Consider the following 21,743-nt stretch of genomic DNA (forward strand, 5'->3'; position numbering starts at 1 on the left):
GGAGAGATGGCTTAGCAGTTAAGATGCTTGCCTGCAAAGCCAAAGGACCCAGGCTTGATTCCAGAGTAAGTTCCAGCAGCTCAGTCTGGGCTAGAACGAAACCCTACCTTGAAAAAAAAAAACAACCCAAGCAACCACCCCCCCCCCCATACACAAAAACAACCATGAAAACAGAAAGACTATTTGGAAAGAGAAATAGGAAAAGTGGGAGGAGGGATAAGTGAGAGTAATGGGGGAGGGAATGAATATGATCCAAATATATATGAGAAAATATGATAATTAAACCCACCTTTTTGTGTGTGTGGGGGTTGGGAGGTAGAGTCTCACTCTGGCCCAGGCTGACCTGGAATTAACTATGTAGTCTCAGGGTAGCCTCAAACTCACTGTAATACTCCTGCCTCTGCCTCCTGAGTGCTGGAATTAAAGGCATGTACCACCACACCCAGCCTAAACCCACCATTTTGTATATACATACTAATATATACATTTTAGCATATTAACATTGCTAATAATAAATATTTTTGAAACATAAATTAATGTCACTGTGATCTCTAGAATAAGCTACACTTGAGAATATGGAAGTACTTGTTATCATCCTGAGATGAACCCTGAGAGAAAGCGTTGTCTTCTTTCTTTTTTCTTTTTTTTTAAATATATTGTGGGCTGGAGAGATGGTTTAGTGGTTAAGTGCTTGCCTGTGAAGCCTAAGGACTTCAGTTCAAGGCTTGATTTCCCAGGACCCACGTAAGCCAGATGCACAAGGTGGCACATACATCTGGAGTTTGTTTGCAGTGGCTAGAGGCCCTGGCATGCCCATTCTCTATCTGCCTCTTTCTCTCTCTGCCACACTCAAATAAATCAAAATAATTTTAAGAAATTATTTTGCTTTGTATTCTTTTAAATTTTTATGAGGTGGGGAGAATATGGCTGCATCAGGGCTTCCAGCCACTGCAAATGAAGTCCATACATATGCTACATGGATCCTGGGGAATCGAACCGGGGTCCTTTGGTTCTGCAAGCAAGTGCCTAACTGCTAAGGCATTTCTCCAGCCCTGTCTTATTTCTTAATTTTATGAGTTTTCAGTCCAGTCTGGTAGTGCATGCTTTTAGTCTCAGCACTAGAGAGGCTGAGGTAAGAGGATTACAATGAGTTCAAGGCCAGCTTGGACTATAGAGTGAATCCCTGGTCAATTAGGGCTAGAGTGAGATCCTGCCTCCAAAACGCCAAAATGGGCACACCAGGGCCTCTAGCCAGTATAAACAAACTCCAAATGTATGTACTACATTGTGCATCTGGCTTTACATGGATACCAGGGAATTGAACCTGAGTTTTGGCTTTGCAGGCTAGTGCCTTAACCACTAAACCATCTTTCCAGCTCAGTCATGTATATTTTTAAGGAAATTCCTATTCATATCTTTTGTCTATTTTCAATTGAGTTATCTTTTTAAGTATTGTTATTTATGTGAGAGAGAGATAGAGAATGGGTGCATCAGGGCCTCCTGCCACTGTAAAGAAACTCCAGATGCATGTGCTACTTTGTGCATCTGGCTTTACGTGGGTATTGGGGAATTGAACCTCAGTTGTTAGGGTTTGCAGGCAAAGTGCCATAACTGCTGAGTCATCTCTCCAGCCTGAGATATTTATCTTTTTATTGTTGGGCTGTGATTTTTATATACTTTGGATACTAGATTATTGTTGGATATGAGCTATTAAGCTCACTTCTTACATTATTTTAAATCTAATTTCCTTTGCCACATCAACCCTACTGGGTAGGTTTTCTGATTTCCATTTTAGAGATGATAAAACTGAACCCCCTGACAGGTGAAGTGATTTACCAAGATCACACTAGTGTGGCCAAGGTAGGACTAACAAATTGGCCTCTATGATTCCAATGTTTCCTTACACATATTGGGTGTTTGCTTTTTTTTTTTCTCCCCCCAATCCACTGTTTTTTTCAGCGCATGAGTTTTGCTGGGTGTGTGTGTGGTGGGGGGGGCGGTGGTTGGGGAACAATGCCTCAACGCTCTGCGACTCTGAACATGTACCTGGGCTGTAGAAGTGAAACCCAAGCTTGCCTTATCTTTAGGATCACAGTCCATGGTTTGGTTATGGCTATGTAGCTCCAATTGGCAAAGGATATGTCATTTTGATCCAGGCCACCTCCTGAGGAAGTAGACTAGAAATTTTGCTGACTAAATTATCAGCAGAGTTAGCAGAGATTGGGGTTTCCTGGGAGAATGCAAAGCTGGCAGATGTGTCCTAGTGTCAGCCTGTGAGGACCATTATCATACATAGCTGACACAGGTGTCCCTCAGGCACATTAGTTGTGGGATCCACTATACCCTTTGCTTTAACCAGTTTTAGTCTTCTGTCACTGCAACCACCCACAGTACTTCACGTGGCACAAACAGCTTTTCAATAGGTTTTTATTGAAATGGTTATATTAGCAAATTCCACAATACAGGTGTGAGCATTGGCATAGGAGTATGTACCATACAATTGCACTACTTAATTGTACTCACGTCAACCACATGGGCCTAGGAGTTGTGCTGCCCAGAGCATTTCCAAGGGTTCAGTCTGACTGTCAAGACATGAGATCACATTGTACCTTCAGGTGTTTGTGTTCTAGACAAGTAACCCCCTACAGTGAGCCCCTAAATAAGCTAATGCTTTTTTTTTGGAGATAGGGTCTCACTCTAGCCTAGGCTGACCTGGAACACACTTTAGTCCCAGGCTGTCCTCGAAACTCACAGTGATCCTCCTGCCTCTGCCTCCCAAGTGCTGGGATTAAAGGCATTTGCCTCATTCAGGTATATCCCAAGCTTCCCCACCTCAAATCACCTGTGCTGTGGTAGAAAATAGTTTTGTGCGCCATCTGCTGAGATGTTATATGCATAGTTAGCAGGACCCCAAAGTAAGAGGGGGCTCTCTGAATAACCCAAATATGAAAGGAGTAACTTCAGTATTTTTATGAGTATAAAAACTACTGAGGGTCAAAAACACTTGTGACACATGGGCCTAGGATCTAAACCAATTCCTTTTCTTGCACAGGAAGAAGATATTTCTATCAGGTGATGTTGTCCTCCATCCCCTTGCATCTCCCAGTTAGGAGTCTTTTCCTGTTTTTGTAAGAATACTGCTCCAGTTTTCCTGGACAGAGCTACTGCCAATCCAGGGCCCATCTTGTGCCCCATTTTTGGCTCAAGACACCAAATTTTGGCCCCAGCCCCTGCCAAGGGAGTCTAATCCAATTGTGCCAGCAAGCCAGGCAGGGCTGTGAGGGAGGTGGCATGTGTCATTTCAAAAGTGTGGGGTATAGGAGCAGGGCATACCTATTGACTGGGCACGCAGAGCAGTCAGCAGGTACAGTTTGCTTACCTAAAGGAAAATAAATGGCTTGGGATGTTGTCGTTTACCTAACCTTCCCACCTTCTTTTTTCTTTTTCTATAGATCTGATAAAGCTTTATTAAGTAGTAAGCACTTGTGTAACAGTGCAGAAGTATAGTTTTAAAAGCAAATACATTCAGAAGATTTGCTGCTCAAATAGTATTTTCTCAAATCTGGGTGGAGGAGTATGATAAAATTCACTGAACTGGCAATCCAAAATTGCACTGTCATCAGCATATACAACTGGATACACTGTCCCACGTATACCTGATGCTGGGCAATGCATGTTTTTTCCATTCAAATACACATTTAATTCTACATGGTCGTATGTAATACCCATCACATCTCCCTCCTGAGGAAGGCTGTTTGCTGGCAGCCTGTTTTTCTCTTCATTGTTGTGGTACAGGGCTCGGTCATTTCTCATTACCAGGCTGTGCATGTCTCGGCCAAGAGGAATCTGGTTCAGGTTAACCTTCTGAGTTGCAACACCTATGCCCCAGAGTCCTGTGGACTGGATTTTGAATTCAAAGTAGCTTTCTGTTTTGATGTAAAGGTGCACTGGCTAAGCAACCTCCGGTTCCACATATTCTTCTTCCATTTTTCACAATGACAACGTCTGTTCCCATGTGCTGCGTGTCCAGCTGCACGGCCGGCATTTCCTTCGGCGGAATGTGGCGGGTTCCGCGCAGCAGCACCCCCGGCAGCACCGCACCTACGCGGCCTGGCGCCGCCGGGCCCGCACCTGGCCGCCGACACCGCCGGGCTCCGAGCGCGGGGGCTGCGGTGACGAGGGGCGGGGAGCGGGGGGAGGCGCGGCGCAGCGCAGGGCAGAGGGTGGGCCTCCTCGCGGGGCGGGGCGGGCACCTTCCCACCTTTTTTTTTTTTTTTTAAATAGGAGGAAGGGAATTTATTTGAAGCTTACAGATAGTTGGGAAGTTCCATCATGGCCTTCCCACCTTTTTAAGAATAACTATTTTTGTTAAATATCTTCCCGTTATTAGAAAAGCCCTTTAATATCCTAAATACACTTGAGCTTAATTATGAGTGAAGGAAATTCCAAAAGCAAGTTAGAATTCTGTTATGTTAAGTTTGTAAAAGTTGCTCAGAACAACCATGGGCAACTCTGAACTATTGACTGCTTGTGAAAAGAGTTGGGTAGAAATTGGCAATGGTTATCAACAGGAGTATCTGGTGAAAGCCAAGGCAACCTTACAGGTGGCCAGCATGTCTCTTCTCCATGCATGCATTCAGTCAGCATGTGGACTTGAGGGGACTAGTAAGAAATGAGCCATGTTAGCTCAGTGTTGGATGCTCTGGGGACCCTGGAAGCTGAGGGGATTGAGAGTCACGCAGCACAGAGAAAAGTGCTGATGACAACTCCCAACTCTGGACTTCTTCCACATCGTCAGCTCTGGGCTTCCACCAGTGCTTCCCAGGGATTGCCACTTCTAAGAAAAACCATCCTTTTAGGCTGCAAAGTGGAGTGTATACCACCTCAAGTCCCTGTCTTCTGTGTGTGTGCATATGGAAGAGTTAATAGGAGGAACATAAGAGTGTCCAGAGCAGAGGCCTGAACTCCTCCAGCAGCAATGAATCCTCTTGAAAGTTCAATATGCAAGTTGCATAAAGTTCAAAGGTGTTTCTGTGCTTTTCTCAGAAAGTGTCTTTATTCTTTCCCAGGTCAGAGTGAAGGAAACAGAAGAAATGGCTTGAACCTAGGATGAGCTCCAAGGAGGAAAAGCTGGGTGATGGGCTGGGTGGCCTACAGGGTCCAGAACCATGTTTTGGATGCAGAAGTATCATTCTTTCCGGAACAGATGGTTCCCTTCTGCTGCACAGGCACTGCATGCTAGTAGGTCACATTTATGGAAAACTTAGGTGGCTACTTTTATTTCAGGCCTGCTGACATGTCTTCATCAAAGGGAAGTTTGCTGAGATCATTAAGATTTCTACAAGGAAGAGGGAAACCTCCCAACTCTGCCAGCACTCCACGTTTTACAAGTGGCCTCCTGTTCCCTAACCTTGGACCACCTCCCCCAAGCTCCAGGAGGCTGGTGTGGCCTGGAAATGCGGTGCTACAGAAGATAAGACGCCAGCCGGCCAGGGACATGGTGTCAGCATAGGCTCAGGGCTTGCTTTGCTTTACCCTTAATGCCTGTGAGAAAGCCAGGCAAGCAAAGTTCCCTCCTGCAGTTGCAGGCGGCTATATGACTCCTTCCTGGCCTTTCTCTGATGTCACAAGGCATATTCCCAGTCCTTTGACAGGGATCTTAGCTATATCCAAAATTATTATGAGCTCACCCTTTTCCAGATGTGTTAATAAGGGGGTGTGTCAAAGCTTTGGAATGACGTACCCACAAGGCCAAAACAAAAGACAAGACTCCAACTGCCCTCACTAGATCTGGAAGGAAGGCACTTATTTTAAGCTGTGGATATCAGGACAGTCATCCCTGTGATAATGATCCTTTATTCTTATCTCCCTACACTCCCTCAGAATGACAGCAAAAATGGAGTTTAACCATATTAAGCTCCTGCTCTGAATACTGGAGAACAAGAGCCAGCAGGTCTACCCTTTTGAATAGGGAAATTATGCTTAATGAGTTTTCCAAGTTAGCTGCCACTAGTAGCCTCTAAAGTCCCGGCCTTACAGGTCAATATCCCCTCGGCAATAGTGGCTAGCCTGGTTTCTGTTTCTGGGCAACTGCAGCCCTGCTCTGGCTGCCACCAACATCTCCACTGAGGGCCACTTCTAGCCAGGCTGAGTATATGCGCCTCAGGTACATACCTCACTGTGGGGCAGTGGGAGGGGACGATTTAGAGCTGCACAGGGATTGTTATCACATGGAGAGCACTTTCATAGGGCTGGGTTATATGGGTTCTCCCTGGGACCCATTGATCCTTACCCTGTCAACCAAGATGAGAGGCCTGGCTTCCACTTCCACCTTACTTGCTTTCCTACATTTAGTCAGCTGGTCTGGAATCTGTCAAATGGCACACCTTGGCTCCATCCAGATCCCAGCATTCCAGTTCCACTGCAGGGCCTGTCTGCCTCCACACATCCTGTAGCTCAATGAATTTTTCCAAGAAGAAGACTGGAGCCTGGCCATCCCCACGCACAGCCTTCCCTCCACAGAAGCAGAAGTACAACATGGGACTCAGAGGGGCTTCCATAGCCCTACCCCTTCTTTCAAGCCTTGGCAGGCTGCAATGCACTCCCCTCCACCTGTGCCTTGGGAACCCTCCTTCTTAAGACAGACTCCTTGCATTTGCTTGGTTGCTAATGTGCCAGTTTTCTAGAACAGACAAACTTTTTTTTCTTTTCTATCCTGAGGGTTGAACTCTGGGATCTTACATGCTAAAAATACACTCTGTCACTGAGATATATCCCCAGCCCCCCAAGATTCACCTAAATTTCAAACATCTGAGCTTGGCACACAGTGAGAACTCAATAAAGGTCTGTAGATAAAACTAACTCTACAGTCCTACTTGTCCTTCTAAATAATGCTGCAGTGTTAAATTTGGCATTTTTCTTTCTTTCCTCCTTTCTTTCTCTCTTTCCTTCCTCCTTTCTTCCTTTCTTCCTTCCTTTTTTGATTTTTGGAGGTAGGGTCTCACACTAGCCCAGGCTGACCTGGAATTCACTTTGTAGCCTCAGGCTGGCCTTAAACTCACACTGATCCTCCTATCTGCGCCTCCCAAGTGCTGGGATTAAAGACATGTGCCACCACACTTGGCCATTTTAGTTTCTTGACAGTTATGAGCAGTCATGAGCATCACCTTGATTTCCTGTCACATAGTAACTATCCAGACAGCAGAGGCTAACACCAAAGATTATGCAGAGTTTTCTTCAGTTAAAACCAGTTGTCATTTAGCATATAGACAAGGACAGCATTGGAGGTTAGGGGTGATTAAAGTAGGAGGACTTATAAAGCCCACCAGATATGTCCATTAGTAAAATTCTGAAATCTTTTGTTTGTCACTAGAAGTCCAGTGAGCTATCTACTGCACAACAAAGCCACTCTTTTCTTTAATGCCTTTTCAACCACACCTTTTGGCAGCTGATGCTATTGCCATTTTCTGGGGAGCCAGGAACATGGTCTTTCCGAGAGGGCAGCAAAGGTCATTACCCTGGACAGACATACTCACCACTACCAGGGACCTTATACCTGGATGTCCAGGCCAGTCAGTTCTCCCTTCTTGAAGTAACAGGTTGAGAGCAGTTTCTCCCTCGGGGAGGTAAAGGCTGCCTAAGCTTGAGCCTTGACAATTTAACTGTTGCAGCCCATTCCCCAGCTGATAGAGTCAATTGCTATAGACCGTGCTCCATGGGCACCCTTTGCATGCCAGAAATGGTTCTTCACTTAGGTCTGCCAGGTGGCTCTGCAGGGAGTTCCCATAGCAGTTTCTGGTGTGATAAAAATGGTATCCTCTCACTCCTGAAGCATGCAACCTCCATGAAGAAGTTAGTGTCTCTCCTGAGGAAGATAGGACATTCTGTAGCTGAGTTGGAAAGTGGCCCTGATTTTCAGGGAAAGGGGGTCACACTGGGATCTGAAGCACTATTCTGAGTAAATTCCCTCATAAGAAGTTCTTCCTTGGCTGTTCCTTCAGTAAACATGTGCCCCAGATTTCCCAGAAATTCAAACTGTATTGGTAAATTTTAGAAGACTCAAAAAAAAAAAAAATTTCTCAAACTATTTCATTCCCTTAGTAGACGCTTTCTAGAGTAGAGTTAAATGTGTGTGCCTGTGAAGGACTGTAGGAATCAGAAGAAAATGTTATGTTGATCTCAGTTTTGGTTTGGGGAAAGCAACGGTGGACTATGGACAGCATGACATTAACTAGAACAGAGCTATCATATCTGCCTGGTGAGCCAAGCTAAACACGTTTCAGGGGCCTTTAAAGTCCCAGGGAGCTGAGGGCTGACCTCCTGACTGACACATGTTCTCTTGACGAGAACCTGTCGTTCAGAACAATGTTGTATTGAAACTGTTTATCAAAAATATTTTTATAGTACAAAGACTATAAAAAGAAAGAAACAAAAGCCCTTGGTAAGCAATAAAAAGCAAAGGTGGTTAAGACTTGAAAGATCTGCCCTGTTCCAGCCTCCTATTACGAAAACAAAAACAAATGCTCCTGCTCACTCACTACCATCCTATAGCCTATCACCGCCCAGATTCTCTGCAGCATCTTAGTGACACATTACAAGAAAAGATGCTGTTAACAGAGGAGAAGACGGTTCTTGTCCATTTTAACCTGATGTTTTTCAGAGCCAACAAAAGTAACTGGGCAGGGGATCCCCACGCTTGCCTGGTCAGCTGGTACAGCCAGGCGTGTGGGCACTGAGGCTGCATTTGCGAAACCTGAGCCTGCGGTGTCCCCAGACTTAACCAGCTCAGGCCCGAGAGAGAGGCACACTGATCTATGGCATGACTGCTTGTAGAAAGGCTGTGATTTGTCTCGGTTGCTCCTCTTGCTGTGGTGTGGGGATAGCTCGTAGGTCACACTTTTCTCACCATGTTAACTTGATGCCATCCTGGGTGTGTGGGGGAAGACATGGTGTCCTTTTCTGTAAGCCTGATGGCCAGTGTTCTGGTGCATCTTCGTGCTGGCATGGAGGCTACTGGGAGGAGCCTGAGTGCACAATGAAGGCGGAAGAGAGTCTCCACAGAGAATTTAGCAGCAGAATGTTATTTTCATCTTTACAATAAAACATTTGAAACCATTCTGGTGTTGACAACCACTAACTGTGACCCCATGGGTCAGTGTGCCCGGAGGCATGGCTAGGCAAGGCTCCTGGGTACCACCTCTCCATATACACACCACAGGCTGCGTAGACAGGGCAGATATTGGTATTTAACAGCTACATAAATAGTTGCCACCTTATGTCACGCTCAACATGGATGCTGGGAAATGACAAAGCAGATGGCTGCCCATATCATGCACAGACTCTGGCCCTAGGTAGAGCTCTGGAGGGAACTAGTTTCAGAGAAGGTACAACAGGCAGGGCTTTCTACTTCCTATAGAAAGAGGCCCTTTACCAAGATGTACAGTAGGAAAAAACGGACAAAATTAAGCAAGCCAAAGAGCTGCCACTTGTGCTCTGCACCAGTTGGTAGCGTCACCTGTGGGCTTTAGTATGCATTTGTGAGAATCACATAAAGTATTTTTAAAAACCCAATGTCACCCTGACACAAAATTACTTGTGACTACTCAGGGACACGGACATATTTTCAATGCATCATTAACCCTTAGCCCCCATCTTTTTTTTTTCTTTTCTGGAAATAGGCTTATCAGGTGCCTATGTTCAGTGGCCAGCTTGGGTGGATACTCTATAGCATGAGGCTCCCCTGGGCAATAACACTGTCCTTAAAGCCTTGCCTTGGAGGAAGTCTGTATGTCAACCCTGAACCCCAACCTGTGCTTGGAAGTGCTGTCATTATTCCAAGATGGACGCTGACAAAATACAGAATACGAAAGGTCATTGTAAACCAAATCACAAAAGAAGTGACCCCCAACAACCCATATTCAAAAAATCAGGTTTTGTTCTCATCATACATGTCCAAAGAAGGTTCGATTGTGGAGAATTCACTTTCATACGCCAAACTATGAGGCGACAAGGAGGTTCGATGAAAGAAGTGACCACCTGGAAAAGAGATGAGAGAAAAAGAGAGAGAGAGAGAAAGAGAGAAAGCCTTAGTGTCAGCTGTCAGCCTATCTTTCCCACAGGCCTTGGAGCAAAGAATGTGGATCATCTTGGCAATGCCACATCTCCTCAAGGGCCTGTCATTACAGTTCTTATCACCACATAAAGGAAAATAATGCAAGCATCCTCAGTATGAGTAGTTTGTTGTAATTTGTCCTTTTTCAGTGCTGGGAATGGAACCCAGGGCCTTAAGCATGCTAGACAAGCCCTCTACTACTGAGCTGTACCCTCATCCTATAAGCACATGTTACACATATGTGTTCTGTTTGAGGCACTAATGGTTTTACCACTATAGCTCTTCAAGACAAAGGGCTGCCTAGTACTCTTGAGAGAGATGGCCCAGCGGTTAAAGGTACTTGATTGCAAAGCCTGACAGCCCAGGTTTGATTCTATAAGTATCCATGTAAAATCAGATGCCCAAAGTGGCACATGTGTCTGGAGTTCATTTGCAGTGGCAGGAGGTCCTGGTGCTCCCATTCTCTCTCTCTCTCTGAAATAAAATAAGTAAAATATTTTTTAAAAGATTCTACTGACAGATCTGAAGACTTATTCATCAGGACGCAACCCTATGAAGAGTTTCTTTCTTTTTAAATTTATTATTTATTTGAGAGAGGGAGAGAGAGAGAACGGTCATACCAGGGCTTCTTGCCATTGAGTTTGTGCATCTGGCTTTATGTGGGTACTAGAGAATTAGACCTAGGCCAGGAAGTTTTGCAAGCAAGTGCCTTTAACCACTGAGCAATCTCCTCAACTCAGAATTTTTTTCTGTCCCCCACTTTGGATACCTCTTCTAGGCTGGCCCCAGGGGTGTGAGTGAACTCTTCATCAACTTCGCAGACATTTTGAACTTGGAATCTTCCTGTTTCAGCCTCTTCAGTAGCTGGGATTATAGGTTTGAAGCCACTAGGCCTGGATCATGTTTTTTTTTGTTTTTGTTTTTGTTTTTGTTTTTGTTTTTGTTTTTGAGGCAGGGTGAGTTCAAGGCCAGCCTAGGACTACAGAGTAAGTTTCAGGTCAGTCTGGGCTAGAGTGAGACCCTACACTGGAAAAACAAACAAACAAACAAACAAATAAACAAAATCCCCAAACAACAAAAGGTAACACCAGGAGGAACACACAAGTAGCCAAATTTCAGAGAAAAGTATGAAGCTGGCTTTGCAAAGGAAGCATAACACATATTTTTGACGCCTAGAAACATACCCTATTTCCTGATTTTGTTGCTGTGGTTATTGGCTACATAATATTAAGTAAACTCTTAACTAAGGTGTGACCCTATACAGATATGAGCTCAAATCATATGAATTTCCATAAAGAGAAATGCCCATGAAATCATAATTCGGTGAAGAAACAGAATACCATCAGTACCTCATAAGTACCTTAAGTGACGCCCAATTGCTATGCTCTCTGTCCTCCCCAGGGGAAATCACACACAGACATTGTCCATTTTTAATTTCACATAACTGGAAACATGATATAGACTCTTGTCTATATACTTTGAGAAAGTAGTATATTGTGACATTCATATTTATTTTTGAAAGCAGTGAGATTTTTCATTTTCATTGCTACATAATGTTTATCTGATATTTAATTTTTACTTATCTGCGTGTATGTGTGTGTGTATGTGAATGTGCCCTTGTGGCATCCCATGCTCTTGCCTACTATGGGTATATTTGCCTTTGGCAGCTGGAACAGAAAGTCCAATGTCCTGCTCCATTGTTCTTCCATTCAATTTATTTTATTTATTTACTTTTTATTTTATTTTGCTATTTTTTATTTTTTGAGGCAAAGTGACACTCTAGCCTATGCTGGCCTTGAACTCAGAGATTCTTCTATTTTAGTGCTGAAATTAAAGGCATGCATTACCATGCCTGATTTCCATTCATTTTTATTTAAGCCATAGCCTTTTACTGGTCCCCAGAGCTTGCTGTTTGTTCCCAAGTTGTAGTGATTCTTAGGTCTCTGCTTTCCTACAAGACTACACATGTATGTGGCCATGCCTGTGGTTTGTGTGGGTCCTGGGGATGGAACTCCAGCAGTCTTGCAGGCCTCACCAGGCCCTCATAGGAACTACTCTTAACTACTGAGCTGGGCTCTCCAGCCTCTGTTTGTCTTGTCTATCTATTTATCTATCCAATTATGATAATGCTAATCTCCTTTTGATTTCTCTTCCTCCTCCCTTACCTCCCCCCACCCGCTTTTTTTTTTTTTTTTTTTTTTCCCCTCAAGGTAGGGTCTCTCTATAGCCCAGGCTGACCTGGAATTCACTCTGTATTCTCAGGGTGGCCTCGAACTCAAAGTGATCTTCCTACCTCTGCCTCTGAGACTGGGTTTCCTTATGTGGCCCAAGTTGGCTTTGGATCATGACTTCCTGCCTCTGCCCCAAGTACCAAGACTATAGAGATTTGTTATCAGATCTGGCAGTCTTTCTACTGCAATCTGAGTGTGTCCTTCATAATCTCTGATAAAGAAAATGTCTCAATTTATTTTATACCTTATGGTTGGTGCTTTCCTTTCTTTGTTTTCCTCTAATATAGGGTCTTGTTCTAGCCCAGGATGACCTCGAACACATGGTGATCCTCATACCTTTGCCTCTCGAGTGCTGGGATTAAAGGTGTGTGCTACCATGACTGGTGCTTTTCTGAGTCACGATTAAGGAAGATGTCTGTGTCTTTGCCAAAAAGTGAACTTTTTGAAGATATTCCATTTTAATTTTATTCAAGTTAATTTTTTTTTAGTATAATGTGAAGTAGGAATTACAATTCATTCCCCTCCCCCCGCCACCATGTAGATGTTTGACAAACCCAGAACCATCCTGCAAGGAACCTCCTATCCCAGTGCACACAGCATCCAGTAACATGTGGGTGTTTGAAAACTATATTCTGTGCACTCTTGAATCCATACTTCCCTATCTCAATTACCATGGCTCAACAAAAGCCCCCTATTTCAGGTCTGTAACCCCTGTTTCATCATTCCTCTAGATTACCTTGTTATTCTTGGTTGTCTTTATTTCAATATAGATTTTAGAATTTGACAAATTTATCTAAGACTGGTGCAAGTTTTTACTCAACTATTAGAATTCTCCAGTGAAACCATCTAGGCCTATGAAATTTTTATTTGAGAAAGTTTTAACTTATGAGCTCAATTGTTTATACCCAAGGAATTTAATTTCCTATTTCTTTTTGTATCAATTTTGATTTTTTTATCTTTTTGAGTATGGTTTCACTCTAGTCCAGGCTGATCTTGAACTCACTGCATCAATGGGCTGGCCTTGAATTCACAGCGATCCTCCTTCAACCTTAGCCTCTTGAGTGCTAGGATGTGCTACTATGCTTGGCTCCTTGATTTATTAGTCTACTGTAAATTAGCATTTTTACTTATTTTGGGACAATGCAAGTATCTTAGAACACTTTTATTTGATTCATCTTCTACCATCTCTTATTACAGTTGAGGCCAAGTGATTGCCACAAAACATTATTTGTTTTACAAATATATCAATTCTCATTTAGATTTATACACAAATTTACTTTTTCTATTGCTCTCTATTTTCCTTTCATCTCCACTTTTCCATCTGGGAACATTTTCCTATTTTTCCTTGTGTATGAAGCAGTGAAAAAATAATTCTTGGGCTGGAGGGATGGCTTAGTGGTTAAGGTATTTGCCTGCAAAGCCAAAGGACCCAGGTTCGATTTCCCAGGACCTACATTAGCCAGATGCACGAGGGGAAGCATGCATCTGGACTTCGTTTGCAGTGGCGGGAGGCCCTGGTGTGCCCATTCTTTCTCTCTCCCCCTCTTTCTCTGTCAAACAAACAAACAAATAATAAAAATAAAATATTTAAAAGGTAGAACAGAATATTAAAAAAAGAAAAATAATTCTTTCATACTATTTTTTTTTTTCAAGGTAGGGTCTTGCTCTGGCCCAGGCTGACCTGGAATTCACTATGTAGTCTCAGGCTGGCCTTGAACTCAGGGCAATCCTCCTACCTTTGCCTCCCGGAGTGCTGGGATTAAAGGCGTGTGCCACCAGGCCCAGCTGTGAATTTGAAGCCAGCCTGAGAGTACAGAATGAGTTCCAGGTCAGCCTGGGCTAGAGTGAGACTCTCTACCTTGGAAAAACCAAAATAAAAATTAATTACATATTTCTACCATGTATTGAAACCAAGTCAATATTTCCAATCCCAAAGGGAAAAATGGACACATATCAAGGCATAAATAGACCAAAGCAAGACTGAAACCCAGATGGGCAGATTCTATATCATATAGTTACATATCTGCATTTTAGTCTCCTGCTACGATATCTGAACTCCAAAGGGTTTAGGTGGCTCCACCCCTTCAGCTCTGTCTCTCTTGGGGCAGCTTCACTCAGTGGACATTCCATGGTTCTGGTATCTTTCTTTTTTTTTTTTTAAATTTTTTTATTTATCTATTTGAGAGAGACAGACACAGAGAGAAAGGCAGAGAGAAAGAGAGAGAATGGGCGTGCCGGGGGCTCCAGCCCCTGCAAACGAACTCCAGACGCGTGCGCCCCCTTGTGCATCTGGCTAACGTGGGACCTGGGGAACCGAGCCTCGAACCAGGGTCCTTAGGCTTCACAGGCAAGTGCTTAACCGTTAAGCCATCTCTCCAGCCCGCATCTTTCTTTTTATTTTATTTTATTTTTTTGTTTTTTTTCCCAGCACATCTCATTTTTAATTATGCATCAGGGTAATTGGTTGTCGTTACATTGGTGCAGGTAAACTAAATTTCCTGAGCAAAAGAACCATGATAGCTATGCTGCCGTGCCTCTTAATACTTGTCCTGCCACATCGCAGTGCTCAGTAAATAGTTGTTAAAGGAAAGAAAAACACTGCTGCTATAATACAGGCTTTGGAGAATGATGATGAACCTCATGTTGCTCTGCTCTGTCTTTTTTTAAAAAATTTTTTTGGTTTATTTTTATTTATTTATTTGAGAGTAACAGACAGAGAAAGAGGCAGAGAGAGAGAGAGAATGGGCGCGCCAGGGCCTCCAGCCACTGCAGATTAATTCCAGATGCATGCACCCCCTTGTGCATCTGGCTAACATGGGTCCTGGGGAATCGGGCCTCTAACTGGGGTCCTTAGGCTTCATAGGCAAGCACTTAACCGCTAAGCCATCTCTCCAGCCCTGCTCTGTCTTTTTTTTATTTTTTATTTAAAAATTTTTTTTTAAACTTTTATTAACATTTTCCATGATTATAAAAAAAATCCCATGGTAATCCCCCCCCCACTTTCCCCTTTGAAATTCCATTCTCCATCATATTACCTCCCCATCTCAATCATTGTAAAGTTTTTTTTTTAATGTATGCGAGAGCGAGAGAGAGAGAGAGAGAGAGAGAGAGAGAGAGAGAATAGGAATGGGCACACCAGGGCCTCCAGCCATTGCAAATGAACTCCAGATGCATGCACCCCCCTGTGCATCTGGCGTATGTGGGTCCAGGGGAATCAAACCAGGGTCCTTTGGCTTTGCAGGCAAATGCCTTAACCGCTAAGCCATGCCTCCAGCCTGGTTATAGCATCTCTAATATCCTGGGATCTCAATGCATCTGGCCTATGTGGGCACTGGGGAATTGAACCTGGTATGTCAGGCTTTGCAAGTGAGCACCTTTAATTGCAGAGCCATCTCTCCAGCGCTCAGCTTACAGTTTTGAGGGAGAAGTTTCATCATGGTGGGGAAAGCATGCACAGGCCTGAGTAGGAAGCTGGGTGTCACATCTCTACACAGCAGCAGGGACGAAGGGGAGAAAGTGAGCTAGCATTGGCAAATGGGAGGTGGACTGTAATACCCCAAAGCCCACCCATAGCAATACACCTCCTCTAGCAAGGCTCCACCTTCCAAAGTCCAACAACTTCCCCAAATGTCACCAACTGAAGACTAAACATCCCATAGCCACAAAACTATTGGGGGCATTTTATTCAAACCATCACATTCACCTTCTCAGGACAGGGACATACTATAACCAGTTCCTCTGAAATAATATAACATGAACTGTCTCTACTTCAGTTTCTGATAGAGTCCTTACTTTCTTCTAAAACCTCATGAGCCAGGTTTTTACTTACTGTCTGTGTGTATCTCAGAATTCTTATCTTTCAAAATCCCACCAAAATAACCACTAAACTCTGTAGCTTTATAGTAAGTAAGGGCTTTTCTTGCCCAAAGATCCAAATGCTTCCAATGTATTAGGTAGCTCCACCTCTACACTCTCGACCTCTACAGACAGTTCTTCTTAGAACCTGCAGTTTTCCTTACAAGGCATCCAATGGTTTTGGCAGCTCCAATATACTGGGGTCTCTAATGTAGTATTCAAGGGTTTGTTATTCCTTCCAAAAACCAATTCTAAAAGGCTGGTCAGGTTGTCACAACAATGATCTCATTCTTGGTACAAAAATACATAATCCCTCAGTTGTGGACCGAGACTAACCTAATCTAGGCAATCACTAAAATGTGCAGAGACTGACCTAATCTAGACAATCTCAGAGATGTGCAGAGATTAACCTAATTCTACACAATCCCTCAGATGTACAGAGGCTAACCTATTCTAGACAACATCTCAGATGTGCAGAGACTGACTTAATCTAGACAGTATCTCAGATGTGCAGAGGCTGACCTCATCTAGACAATATCTCAGGTGTGCAGAGGCTGGCTTGATCTAGACAATATCTCAGATGCAGCAGAGGCACACCTAATCAATGCGCAGAGGCTGACCTAATTTAGACAATTCCTCAGATGTGCAGAGACTGACCTAATCTGGACAATCCCTCGGAAATGCATAGAGGCTAACCTAGACAATCCCTCAGATGTGCAGAGGCTGACCTAATTGAGATAATCCTTCACAGGTGATTCTACGGCCTGTCAAGCTGATAATCATTAAAAATTATCATTATTTCTATAGCTTCTTTTATTTTCTTAAAATTAAAAAAAATTATTTGCAATCAGAGAGAATGGGCACACCAAGGCCTCTAGCCACTGCAAATGATCTCCAGATGCATGCACCACTGTGCATCTGGCTTTATGTGGGTACTGGGGAATTGAACCTGGGTTCTTAGGGTTTGCAGACAAGCACCTTAATGACTGAGCCATTTCTCCAGCCCTTCTTCTTCTTTATTATTATTATTTTATTTTTTTGGTTTTTCAAGGTAGGGTCTCACTCTGGCCCAGACTGACCTGGAATCCACTATGGAGTCTCAGGGTGGCCTCAAACTCACGGAGAGCCTCCTACCTCTGCCTCCCGAGTGCTGGGATTAATTCTTTTTTTTTTTTTTTTAATACAGGGTCTTAGTCTAGCCCAGTCTAACCTGGAACTCACTCTGCAGTCCTAGGCTGGCCTCAAACTTACAGAGATCCTCTTTCCTCTGTCCCTGGAGTGCTGGTACTATGGGCATGTGCCACCATGCTTGGTGTCTATCACTTGTTTTTATGAAATTAAAAAATGTATTGGTGAAGGCAGACAAGTTTTTAGTCTCAGTGATATTTGCAACAGACTTACCAAATAACTCACTGGTTTGACAAATTTTAAGAATTACCTTCACTATGGTACCTCATTGTTTTCTTAGAATTTCACAGTATAATTTACAAATCTAGTCTGTGTCTTCTTCTTTTTTTTTTTTTTTTGAGGTAGGGTCTCACTCTAGCCCAGGCTGACCTGGAATTCACTATGGAGTCTCAGGGTGGCCTTGAATTCATGGTGATCCTCCTACCTCTGCCTCTCAAGTGCTGGGATTAAAGGCGTGTGCCACCACGCCCGACTCAAGTCTGTGTCTTCTTAGTGAAGTTAAATACTCAACTCTGCTTCACTTCACAGATTCACCTTTGAGTGAGTCTATAGGGTACTACTGGTATCTAGACCTGGAAGTGGTGCTCAGACTTGCTACCAGGTCTCATTTTTCTCAGTAGAATTTCCACCCTAACTATAGTGCCCACTTCCAGGTCAGGTGAATGTATTTGTTCACAAGTGGCAAAGCTTTTTTGCTTTTATTTTTAAAAATTATTTATTTATTTATTTGAGATAGAGATGGGGGGGGAGAGGCAGAGAGAGAGAGAGAGAGAGAGAGAGAGAGAGAGAGGGAGAGGGAGAGGGGCAGATGGAGAGAAAGGGCACACCAGGGCCTCCAGCTTCAGATGAGCTCCAGATGCATGTGACCCTTGTTCATCTGGTTTATGTGGGTACTGGGGAATCAAATGTGGGTCCTTAGACTTTATAGGCAAGTGCCTTAACTGCTAAGCCATCTCTCCAGCCTCCCCCGCCCCCATTTTTTTACTTTTTTGATTTTCCGAAGTAGGGTCTCACTCTAGTTCAGGCTGGCCTGGAATTCACTATGTAGTCTCAGGGTGGCCTCAAACTCACAGCAATCTCTTACCCCTGCCTCCCAAGTGCTGGGATTAAAAGTGTGTACCACCACACCCGGCTTCAGCCCCATTTTTGTTTTTAGTTTGTGTGCCTTAGGCTTATTGGTTGCCAAACCTGTGGAAAATGACCAATGACTAGAATTTTCACATAACGCTTTCCTCACATGAAATAGAGTGGTGAGGCTGAGCCTTCCTCAGTCCTTGGTATTGGCAGGGCATATCCTCCCTGACAGAGCAGGACCTCTTGCTCTTTCATGATTGTGAGCTCAGCTCAGTCCCCTCAAGTGCACCACATGAACTTTAGGGAGAGTTAGAAACAGCAATGCCCCCAGCATTTCCTAGAATACAGTAGTAAGAATCTCACAGTTCAGGGCCTTTCTTGGGCTGAATACAACCCAAGCAAGGCTTTTCTTTAATCAGTGCTACTAAGACCTTGCAAGACCAGTCCATCTTTTTATAAGAAAAGAAATAAGGCAAAACAAATATCACTGAGCTGCACTGCATGGCAGGCACTTTCACAATTTTCTAATTCTCCCAGCTCTACATTGCTGTCGCAGCAACTTTTATTCCACAGACGGGAAAACAGCCTGGAAGAAGTTAAATGACTTAACATGTTAGGTAAGGGCCAGGCCTAGACTCATACGTGCTCTTTGATTCATTCTAATATGCAGATTAAAAACAACATAAAGGAGACATTATGTTAGAGGACTCAGGAGTGACAGTGGAAATGCAACTTTTTTTGTTGTTGTTGTTTTGTTTTTGGAGGTAGGGTCTCACTCTAGCTCCGGCAGATCTGGAATTTACTATGTAGTCTCAGAGTGGCCTCAAACTAATGGTGATCTTCCTACCTCTGCTTTCCAAGTACTGGGATTAAAGGTATGTGCCATCAATTTTTTTTTTTAACCACAGTTTACAGTTCCCAGCCTTGCCAGGAACTGAATACCACACATGCCATGGCAAGCTGTTTCCCTACCCTACATGCCCTCCTACACCTAAGATAAAAGAATGTTCACACCGAAGTCAGGCTGCACTGCATTTATACTCACTCAACCGTAAGTGCCCAGCAGAGATGGGGTGGAGGAGTGCTCCCATTTCTATTTCACAGATCCTTCATTTTTATCCTTTTTGCTGCTATTAAGTTTTACTCTTATCTTGATAAGGAATTTAGTACAAGTATAACCAAACAGTTTAGAAGGTACAAAGTTAAGGAACCTCTAGCATTTCTCCTTGGCTCTTTAAAGTCCCAGGTTCTAACTAATCTGGCCAAAGGGATGAGACTTAGTTCAATCAGGCTTAGTGGCTACAGGTGCCTTAGATCCCAGGTGTTGAACTGCTTCCAGCACAAGCTCTGTAGACTAGGCTCTTATCAACTTTTGGCCTATGTAACACCAAGTCTTCTTTGAAATGAAATAAAGTATTCCTGAAATAAAATTTGGTAAAAAAAAAAAAACACCAAATGCATACTTTATGCATTGAAAAAAAGCATTCCCAAGAAGTGTTTAAAAATAAAATATTCTATCTGTTCGAGCCTAAATTTTGGTCACATTCTAGTTTTTTAAATAGTAAAAAGGAAAAAAAAGCTGGATATGGTAGTGGCTTATGCCTACAATTCCAGCAATTCAGGAGGTTGAGGTCGGATTGTTCTGAGTTTGAAGCTAGCCTGGAAGACAGGATGAGTTTTCGGTTAGCCTGAACTACTGTGAGACTCTACCTAAAAAACAAACAAACAAACAAAAAAAACAAACAAAAGCCTTAAAAAAGTAAACTAGCCAGGTGTGGTAGCACATGCCTTTAATCCCAGCACTCAGAAGGGAGAGAATTGCTGTGAGTTTGAGGCTGGCCTGAGACTACATAACGAATTCCAGGTCAGCCTGGGCTAGAATGATACTACTTTGAAAAACAAACAAAAAGCAAACAATTATTCAATTTATAAATCATTTCTATTCATATTATGCTTATTAAGAAATAAACAATTCAGTTGGCTAGAAAGATGGCTCAGTAGTTAAAGATACTTGTTTGTAAAACCTGCCTACTTAGATTCAATTCCCAAGCCACCAAACATAAGCCAGAAGCAGAAAGTGGTGCAAATGTCAGGCATTTGTTTGTGGTGGCAAGAGGTTCTGGTGAACCCACATCCACCCATCTATCCTTGCAAGTAAGTAAAATAAAATAAAAATAAATAATTACAGTTTGATGCTAATTCCGTTTCAGGGTCAAAGAACAAAAATCCACATTTAAAGTTCGCATATGCATGTGCAACATACACACAGCACCACTTTTATGTTTACTTAGATCATGATTAATTAGAACATGAAAATGATGCTAGTTTAATTTTCAAAATCATAAAATAATAGGTTTGTATTTCAATTACTGATGACATACTTACCCAAGATTGACAGTCCCATTCTACTAATTTACCCATTTCATCTCTTAGTTCTTGCAAAAATTATGCACCTGGCTTGAAAAGCATCAACATTATATTTTAAATGTTTAATGCTAAGACTTAAAATATGTAAAGAAAACGAAAGTACATTAAAGCAGTAGAAATCGAAACAATGTCATTTAAAGACCTATATCACCTGATAACTATTTTTGAAAGAAAGTTGCACAACATAAATGAGAATGAAAGTAAAAATAGAACTACTTTCTTTCATTTGCACTGGAATCAAACTAGACTGGTAAGGAACTATACTACTAATTCATGAAAATATTTCCAGAAGAAAAGTCAACTGTACTGAGGAAGGCAGCAACTTGACAAAGTCATCTCTAGATTGAGGTCATATGGAGATTTCTATGTAGTCTTTTTTTTTCTTCTTTTTTTGGTTTTTCTGAGCTAGGGTCTTACTCTAGCTTGGGCTGACCTGGAAATCACTATGTAGTCTCAGGGTGGCCTTGAACTCACAGCGATCCTCCTACCTCTGCCCTCCAAGTGCTGGGATTAAAGGCATGTGTCACCACACCCAGCTTTTATAGTCTTTTGAAATGGTTGACATCACCTGGGGACAGTACTGAGCCAGTGGACCTCAGTGGACAGAAATATAACAAATAACCTCTGATGCTTAGTCAAAATTCTCCAATTCCATATACACTTAGTAAGACAGCCCTTAAATACATGATGCAAAACTAACAGAAGGGAAGGGAGAATGACAGTTTTAGCAGTTAAAGATGTCAACACCCACTTTCTACAATGGTAAACAAGTAGACTGAAAATAAAGCAAGGGGATTTGAACAACACTATTAAATAGCCAGATCTAGTGGACTCATATAAAATACTCTACCCAATAA

The 21,743-nt window shown here is 42.9% G+C and overlaps 1 protein-coding gene and 1 pseudogene across 1 annotated transcript in view; both read right to left on the minus strand.

Annotated features, from left to right (window-relative positions):
* Nucleotides 1-2,411: 2,411 nt before the first annotated feature.
* LOC101594986 lies at nucleotides 2,412-5,499 on the minus strand (annotated as a pseudogene).
* Rnf130 (ring finger protein 130) overlaps nucleotides 4,221-21,743 on the minus strand; it is a 143,198-nt gene continuing 125,675 nt past the window's right edge. The window contains exon 8 of the mRNA XM_045152154.1: nucleotides 4,221-10,035. Coding sequence (XP_045008089.1) covers nucleotides 9,926-10,035 — 110 coding nt within the window. The 3' untranslated portion in view covers nucleotides 4,221-9,925. The remainder of the gene's footprint in view (nucleotides 10,036-21,743) is intronic.

Source organism: Jaculus jaculus, chromosome 6 (genome assembly GCF_020740685.1).
Source record: "Jaculus jaculus isolate mJacJac1 chromosome 6, mJacJac1.mat.Y.cur, whole genome shotgun sequence".
Classification (NCBI taxonomy): domain Eukaryota; kingdom Metazoa; phylum Chordata; class Mammalia; order Rodentia; family Dipodidae; genus Jaculus; species Jaculus jaculus.